This window comes from Gracilinanus agilis, chromosome 3 (genome assembly GCF_016433145.1).
Source record: "Gracilinanus agilis isolate LMUSP501 chromosome 3, AgileGrace, whole genome shotgun sequence".
Lineage (NCBI taxonomy): Eukaryota > Metazoa > Chordata > Mammalia > Didelphimorphia > Didelphidae > Gracilinanus > Gracilinanus agilis.
The window spans coordinates 455,760,932-455,770,382 of NC_058132.1; the positions used below are offsets into that span (position 1 = coordinate 455,760,932).

Consider the following 9,451-nt stretch of genomic DNA (forward strand, 5'->3'; position numbering starts at 1 on the left):
AGAATTGCAAAAATAGCTGTTAATTTATGTGGAGAGAGCCTTAGCCCTGTGATTTCATTAGTATAAATAAGGAAACTCTCTACCAGTTAGCACTTTCTCTTCATGGATAGTCTTGGAAAGTTGAATGTGACTTGCCCAGGGTTGCATAGCCAGTGTTTATCAGAGGCAGGACTCTAATCCAATTCTTCTAGACTCTGTTCTCTCTCTACTCCACTCCTCCCCGTCACATTTATTTATATAAAAGAACAAATACTTTAGGTCATTTAGGTGGTACAGTGGATAGAGTACTAGATTCTGGAATCAGGAAGACTTCTTTCTGAGTTTAAATCTGGCCTCAGATATTTAACTAGCTGTGTGATCCTGGGCAAATCTCTTTGCCTTAGTACCTCATCTAAAAAATGAACTGAAGAAGGAGATGGTAAACCACTCCAGTATCTTTGCCAAGGAAACCCCAAATGGAGTCACAGAGGTTTGGATGTGACTGAAAAACAACAAAATAATAACAAGGTAATACCTTACATTTATACTGTGCTTCATAGTTTTCCAAGCTCTTTTGATAACTTATTTGCAACTGTTTGGTGAGTAGGTAGCACAGGTTAATATATTCTAGCCTTACTGATGAACCTAAGCAGATACAAACACAATAGAAATAAATAACACAATGGCATGCTAATCTAAGCCTCTGAACTCCCAGTCAAGGCTCTTTCTACTTAACTAATAAAGATCAGAAGTACTTAATTTGGACTCCATTGAGCCACTTGAATTTAGCAGAATTTTTTTTCCAGAAATTCTCTAATTTGGAATTATTTTTACTATCTTAAACTGACTTATCTTCCAAGTGAAGTCTATATTATTGACATTTTACTATATTATTTTTTTAAAAAACCAAAAGCTCTGCTATTCATTTGTATAGTTCTCTGAATGGGAGGGAGGACTAATTCTTAACTAGTTCCTTGGGATTAAAAATATATGAGAGAATATGAAAGACTTTATATCCCAACCCAATTAAATTTTCCCACCATACCCTGTAGTCTTATTTTTTACTCAAAGATCTTAGCTACTAAAATGTGACATAAAGACCTAGAACATAGTGATTATTTTAAATTGCCCAAAAAAATTTTGTTTGAAAGCAAAAAAAAAAAAAAAAAGGTTTGTTTGAATTGAATCCAGTGTTTAAGTAAAAACCAGCTTTAATCCTAAAGTTTGCTCAGTTCATTATTTTGAGAATTTTCTTCATTTGTGACATTCACATATTGTCCCTGGCCTAGAGAGTGGATGTACACATAATGTCGATGTTATTTACGTGGCAGGCCTCTCAGAACTTAGGTTGTTTGTTAGACCACAGAAAATACTCAAACTTTACAAGTTATAGGAACCTCTATATCTTGTACTTGGTTAGTACAACACTTCAGAGCACAGACTTACTTTCCCACCATGATAAAATCCCTGTTCTCCCACAAAAACAACATTAAAGCAAAATTGAAAAGATGTTAAGACATTTGTTGATTACTGAGCTACTTTGTATTTTGTCTAAATACATATATATATATTAATCACACATTGTCACATTAAACTACAAATTAAATTACAATAAAATACAAATTAAAATGCTCAGCCTCACATTGTCTAATCAGTCATAACAATTTATTGAATTAAGAATATTATTTTTTATATATTCCTTAGTTCTTTTTTTTTTTTTTGAGACAACCAACTTTGTAACACACATTATAATTCCTTGTTATCAAGTACAGAATTGGAGATATGCAAAGAATAAAAAGTGATGGTGCCACATCAACTTTTATGGGTAGGTAGATAGATACTAGGGGCAGCTGGGTGGCTCAGTGGATTGAGAGCCAGGCCTAGAGACTGGAGGTCCTAGGTTCAAGTCCGGCCTCGGACACTTCCAGCTGTGTGACCTTGGGCAAGTCACTTGACCCCTATCGCCCACCCTTACCACTCCTGGGCCAAGGACGGTCCCTAGCCTGGATGAAAAAGGAGGAGGGTTGGGCGTGGGGCTAGCAACCCCATCCTGTAAAAACTACATCTGCTAAAGAAACTGCAACCTAAAGTAGGGGCAGCTGGGCTAGCTCAGTGGATTGAGAGCCAGGCCTAGAGACGAAAGGTTCTAGGTTCAAACCCGGGCTCAGACACTTCCCAGCTGGGTGACCCTGAGCGACTGTGTGACCCATTGCCTACTGGTGGTGGCCCTATGCTCCTAGAATGGAGTCCCAGGATAAAAAAAAAAAAAAAAAAAAAAAGATAGATACTAGAGCAGTGCTAAATGATGCGGTAGATAGCACAGGGCCTGGAGTCAGGAAGAGATCTGAGTTCAAATGTGACTCAGACATTTACTAGTTATGTAACCCATGGCAAGTTCCTTCACTTCTCTTTGTCTCATTTTCCTCACTGGTTCAAAAGAGATAACCATAGCATCTACTTCCCAGGGTTGTAATGATCAAATGAGATCATTTTAAAGCATTTAACAGTGCTTGGTGCAAGTAAGCTCTGTATAATATTAGATAATTTTTTATAATATTAGATAATATATAATATATTATATTATCTAATATTATATAATATTATATGATTATCATACCAAAGATACAGTAAGATTTGTGAAGGCAGTCTCTTCCTTGATATTCAATTTTGTGAGACTAAGCATTACTCAGATCCCAGTTAATATTGCTTTTCCTTCATACTCCATGGGAGTACAATAAACTAAATCATCTTGGAATTAACCCTTTTGTTAGGTTCACCAGTTAAGTTTTATTAATTTTATATTTTCAAAAAAGACATAAGAATATTGAGTAAGGAAAAAACAAAAAATATTTGACTGAAAAATAGTATAAAAATGCAGGAATTTTTGTTAGCTAAAGGCTGGACTTAACTGTCCTCAGAAATAAGTTGTCTTGGGGACAGCTAGTGGCTCAGTGGCTTGAGAGCCAGACCTAGAGACAGGAGGTTCAGGGTTCAAATTTGACCTTAGACACTCCTAGCCATGTGACCCTGGGCAAATCACTTAACCCCCATTGCCTAGCCCTTTCTGCTCTTCTGCCTTAGAATCAATATGCAGTGTTGATTCTAAGATGGAAGATAAGCATTTAAAAAAAATTTTTAGGCATGTTTATAATTATTAACAATAACTTAAATTATAAATATGTTCTAATAGAAACTTGAGTCTTAATAATAGGTGCCTATATAAGAAATACACTGAAAAATAATGTCCTAGTTATTTTGTTATAACAAGCATTTCCCCATTGTGTGTACCATCTCCTGGAGCTTGGGACTTTTTTGGGAGATGGAGTGTTATACTGGAAGGTTTTTTTTTTAACCCTTACCTTCCGTCTTGGAGTCAATACTGTGTATTGGCTCCAAGGCAGAAGAGTGGTAAGGGTAGGCAATGGGGGTCAAGTGACTTGCCCAGGGTCACACAGCTGAGAAGTGTCTTAAGGTCAGATTTGAACCTAGGACCTCCCATCTTTAGGGTTGGCTCCCAATCCACTGAGCTTCCCAGTTGCCCCCATACTGGAAGATTTTTAATGCTTTAATGGTGGGTTTTTTTTAATCAATCATTTCTAGATACAGCCCCTTCCAAGTCAGATCTGACATAGTAAAGAAAAAGTAATCAATACAGTGACTTTGCCTAACACTCCATTCTTTCCTCAAAGGAGGAAAGAAAGGAAGTATAGCTGATCCAGGATCTGTCTTAGGATCAAGATTGGTCATTAGGATTACTCAGACCTTGGTTTCCTTTTACCTTTCATTTTATGTTAGTTATTCTGTCTGTTACACACAAGATTTACTTTCATATGATTTGACTCATTTGTATAATTTTCTAAAATGAAAGTTATTTGTAAAATATTTTAAATTTTATCAATTCCAAGATGCCCACAAATTATAGATATGCCGCTTACACAAAAACGGAATTTCCCTGTGAAAATGAGAGAATCTCTCTGATCCCCTGTTCTTACATAGCTCATTTACAGTTGCTTTTCCATCTTAGTCGTGGCATTTTTTATTTACCTTTTAAAAAGATATATTATAGCTGAACATCTGGAATTTTTTTCTTTTTTTACTTCATTAAATTTAGGTATAATTCTACCCTTCTTAAAAAAAACAAATACATTTAAAATTTATTAGGAACTCCTGAGCTAAAATTTAAGCATTTCCTTCTCCTTAGATAAGATATTGGCTGCAATTTAGAGTCATTTTACATCACTGATTTTACAAGTTGAAACACTGATCTCAGATTGAATTAACATTAGACTATGGACACTAAAAGTGCCACTTTTAATTGGAAACACAAAGCTGTCTTGGATTCATACATTACCTTTTTTTTTTTTTAAAATATATTTTTAAACCCTTAACTTTTGTGTATTGGCTCGTTGGTGGAAGAGTGGTAAGGGTAGGCAATGGGGGTCAAGTGACTTTCCCAGGGTCACACAGCTGGGAAGTGTCTGAGGCTGGATTGAACCTAGGACCTCCCGTCTCTAGGCCTTACTCTAAATCTACTGAGCTACCCAGCTGCCCCCTCCCTCTCCCCAATACATTACCTTTTAATGAAAGAAAACATTTTTGGGGCAAATTTGCAGCTATATGTACTTGAAAATCCTAGTTAATACAACTAAAACTGGGAGTTTTTAAAGAAGATAATTCCTTTTTAATAAATATTATAATATGCTCAAATCTTAAGACCACATTCTTGAAGAATAGTTGCATTGTGTACCTATTTTTCTAATTAAAAAAAGAAAGAAATTGGCTCCTTTGGAGCTTAAAATACCAGGTGAGTGACTAGTTTTTTTCTTGGGAAAAGATTTTCATTTTTGACCTGTAAAGAGATTTATAGCTACCTAATTGTTTTCATTGAGATTAAATTCCCTTCCTAAGTATAATAAACCCATGATTAACTAGAGCACGTAATGGTGCATTTTGGCAGAATTTTCTGGTTGACTCAACATTTATCAGAAAACTTGTTGAAAATCCTTCCAAAATATATTCAACTTTCCTGCTTCAGGAAATACGATGTAGCCAATGTAATTGAATCCCACTTAGATGTTCTAGGATCTTGCAGTGCACTTTAGTGCTATAATTTTGAACACTAAAGCCTGTTGTTACAGTAAGAGAGGTTGGAAAAAGCACTGGACGGAGAGTTAGAAGATCTAGGTGAGTTTTTGCCACTTTCTGGGGCCTCGCTTTCCTCACTTGCAAAATGAAAGGATTGTTCCATATTATCCTTAATCTATATTATGATCATATAATTTTACTGTAGTCATAGAAGATTAAGAAGCTTGTCTTCAGAACATCCCTCTGAAGTTTCAATGAGTAGATGAATCCATTTTTTAGTGTTTCTTGTGATTTACCTATTTTTTCGAAAAATTGATGCACATATTTCCCCTCTTCCCATTTCAGTTAATCGAGTTTTATTAAATGATACAGCTTCCTAAGTGAAATTTAGTGTGAGGTAACTGTGAGACAACATCCATCCTAATAGAATATTATAACATATGTCCATTTGTGTACCATATGTAAGAATGTATGCATTTCTTTTGTAGCCACGCCATGAATACTTTAATGTCCCTGTGTACTAAATGACATCACTCATCGAGTATGCAGAATTTCACAGAGGAAATAGAGCTGATTTACTTATGACAGAACAGCTGGTGAAACAAATCATCTTGAACATAGATTATCATAGCCATTTTACTGTTGTATTTTGTCCTCCCTCTTTACATTGTTCCTCCCCCTCCCCCCATGTCATCTTGATGTAGTTTGTCCCTGTCAATATCTGGTTTAATTTTTTCGTGAAATACATGGCATGTATGTTTTGAGTAAAATTCTCCTCTTAAGTATGTACTTGTTATTAACCAATCATCTGTGATTAATTTCATAGTTAAAGGAAAATGTTCCAATATAGCCAAATGAGTAGCAGCATATAGCCCACTAAAGCTAAAATCAAACCAGCATTACTTGTATGTAGAATTGCTTTTCAAAATGATAATGTCTCTCAAATTGCATAATGAATGTATCCTATAACTTCTGCATAGTTGAGTATATATAGAATAGAAATAATACAGGAAAATATAGATTGAAAACCCAAGGCATATTATTGTATAGCGCCTAATAGGCAAAAATTATTTGTCATTTATTAAATTGGTACGCAGAGGGAGAGAATTCTGCATTTGCTGAATGATTTAATTAAAGAATTGTCTTTTTGCATTAGATGCTAGCTAGTATTGAGCAATAATGATTCAAAACTTTGATACTGTTCATAAAGATATAGCACTTTTAGATGAAATATCTTGTTACATACATTTTGATACCTCTGATTTTATATATTTCAAATGGATTAAAATATTTATACTTACTCATCAATATTATAAGCTTTTAATTCAACACATTTCATATCTTGAAGAACAAATCAGTAGGTCATTAAGGAGCATACTCACCCACAAAAGGATTAATCATACTGATCATTGAGACAGTCTCTCAAAGTAGGTCAGGCAGGTCATTAGGATATAAAGTTATTTGTATTTTTTAAAATCCTAAAATGATATTTGTACTATCACAAAGGGGTAATAAGATTAAGAATATAGCATTTTCTGGGACTTTGTTACAGTATTTTTTCCCCAAGACAGTATTTTTTAATGTAATACAGTGTTTAATGTAACATCGACATGTGCATTTTCATGCCTGATGGCCAAAAATGTAGTGCGCTAAGTAGTACCAAAATGTTGCTTCTCTTATACTTTGTGTATAGCTGCTTGCTTTAAATGACTACATTCTGAAAGAGCTTTCTTAGCATGTCTAAAATAAAAATATTGCATGCATGCACCCTGTCTCATGTGAATGGCTTTCTTCCTTTACCTTGTCCCATCTACCCAGGAAAATTCGTTATTTTTCAGTGTGTCCAGGTAATGTTTATATATACATAATATGTCTTTGTATATTGTGTATCAGTGGGTATCTATGTCACTTTTATTTTGTTAAACATTTCCCAATTGCATTTTAACATGGTTTGGGCAACATTCATGAGTTGACACCTCTGTTCTACATTAACTGCTGTAAAATCCAAATTGTCCTAATTGGCACGTGCTCAATTTGTATTTCCTCAAGTGTTTGGAAAATATGTAAATAATCTGTTGTTGTTCAGCAAATAATATTTGATAACAAAGTGAAACAATCTTAGTAGCACCAAGGAATAGCTCTGTAATTGCATCTTTTAATTGAGTAGAAATATCCAGCAAAACTAGTGCCAAGATAGGTGTGTTTATTGGTTGGGTTTCATGAATACTGTGACAAGTTGACTTAATGGGACTGGAGTGGAGAGTGGGGGTAAAAAAAGTGATTTTATGTATTTTTTTACCTAGTCATTATGATAAAGTTCTTTAAATATTTTAATGAAGTTGCTTAGTTACTCTATTCCATTTCAGCATTTTAGCCATTCCTTAAGCTTTATTTTCACAAATAACATTCAAGAGACTTTACTAGACACTGCCTTTCAAAAGTAACAAACTATACCTGTTTCTGTACACGCAAATGCCCCAAAGCATATATACTTATTCCTAAAGGGTTGATTTATGTGGCCAATTACCAATATTAAGACTAAATATGAAACTTTATAATGTGTCATCTAAAGGTAATTTTCTAAGGATTTACTGTTTAATATCTTTCTTTTTCCTTGTTTTGTGCTGAACCATGTTTTAGGATGCTAAAGTAAGTTTCCTTGGTCATGGGTACATATAAAATTGATTGGTGTTTTCTTCCATAAAGATGCTTTTGATGATTTTTTTGCTAGTAAGTCAAAAACTTGTGGAAATAAATTCTTTTCAAAATTTGCATCATCTTTCACAATTTCAAAAGATAACTTGCTTTGTTCTATTCCTTATTGTGGGATTTACAAAATTTAACGGTTGTTCATTTTTGCTTTTCCGTATTTTGTTGCTGTATGTACGTTGCCTCTATGTTGTTTGCTCTGGATAGTTCTGACATTGGTTATTGAAGACGGTAAATGTTGATGTTTTAAAATATCCTAAGATATCAACTCCAAAATACATGCAGAGATTTCCATTGTTGCAGTCAGGGTAAATGAAAAGCACAAGGGAACTTGGGGTATTGTTTCTGCCAGCTTCAAGTGGAGAAATTCTTAAAAGAAACTGGAATTACTTTTCAGTGGTCTTATTTTTTAAAACTGTTTTAGTATAGTGTTTCATGATCTTATCCTTTATCCTTTACAAAGATGTTTTGTGACATAAAGATTGAATGCTGCCATAAATATGTCCCATTGCTTCAGTAACAAAAAAATTTCCAAATACAATTGACATTGGCTTTCACAAGCATTTTTCCATGCAAATTCTTTTGCAGAAAAATCTTAAAATTCTAAAACCCACTAGATCTGCTTACGAGACTCTTGAATTTTCCCTTCACAGGAAGCCGAAACCCCACGTAGTGTTCTTGAAGAAATTGGACTGACATAAGCCATCTCCCATGTTGATGACATCACGTGGTCTCACATACTGTAGATGTTCACTGCCTTCATGTCAATGTTTAGCTAATGGTGTAAGATGCTGTTTGTCAGTATTACTGTTTTGCTAAGCCGCTTCATTCAGGCCTACATAAAAACACTCCACTTTTTCAAAAGGGAATAAAAAGTATTAATCAAAAAATTTTAAAGGGACTTAAATGTTAACTAAAACTTGATGCAGGAGATAACTTCAGTATTCTTAAAGGTTCAATTATGTCAGTTTCCCATTAATTTTATTTGTATGTGATAATTATGAATATACACATAAAAATCACAAACAGGAAGCACATCTGTTGGTATTACTGCATTGAACTGAAAGGAAGCTAACATTTGTATCAATTCAAAAGTTAATTGTAATAATGCTTCAGAATGGTTTCATGCAACCAAAGACTAGTGTTACATTTCAGTATTTATGGGAATGAGAAAAATTGACTGATTTTACATATCAAAATGATTGAAATTTTAACATTACCGCAGAAACTTAAACATACATATGTATACCAAAGATACTTATTGGGAACTACATTATCTTAAACTGGTAACTTATTGAAAAAAAATGTACATTTCTGAGACTAAAGGGATATTACATTAAAGGGAATACAGGTTACTTGAATTGTAACAATCCTATTTTACATTGACCATTAGTTGAAGGCAGGAATTTGAACTGAAGATATTATACTCCAATATGAGCACATAATGTACATTATGAAAATGGGTTAAATGTTATTTTCTATGTAAGATTCCTTTTAAGCATAATTTTAAAACTTAAATGGATTATTTTTTTCTCAACTCCCCCAATACATTATACTGCCACTATTTACCTCATTTCTTCATGGGCTAAGGAAAACATCTACTTAAAATAGGATGTTATAAAAGTGATTGCTATCTCAACACAAAGTATCACATGGCTGTTTCCTCCAGTATTGGTAG

General features: G+C 33.9%; 1 protein-coding gene across 3 annotated transcripts in view; it reads left to right on the forward strand.

Annotated features, from left to right (window-relative positions):
• LOC123242538 (AP-1 complex subunit sigma-2) overlaps positions 1-8,958 on the forward strand; it is a 33,488-nt gene extending 24,530 nt beyond the window's left edge. The window contains exon 5 of one of the 3 annotated variants that reach the window (XM_044670351.1): positions 8,427-8,958. In XM_044670351.1, the coding sequence (XP_044526286.1) occupies positions 8,427-8,474 (48 nt within the window). In that variant the 3' untranslated portion in view covers positions 8,475-8,958. Of the gene's footprint in view, positions 1-5,552; positions 6,086-8,426 lie in introns of those variants that run through there. The other 2 variants (XM_044670352.1, XR_006505822.1) reach the window with 2 other exon arrangements.
• Positions 8,959-9,451: the final 493 nt, after the last annotated feature.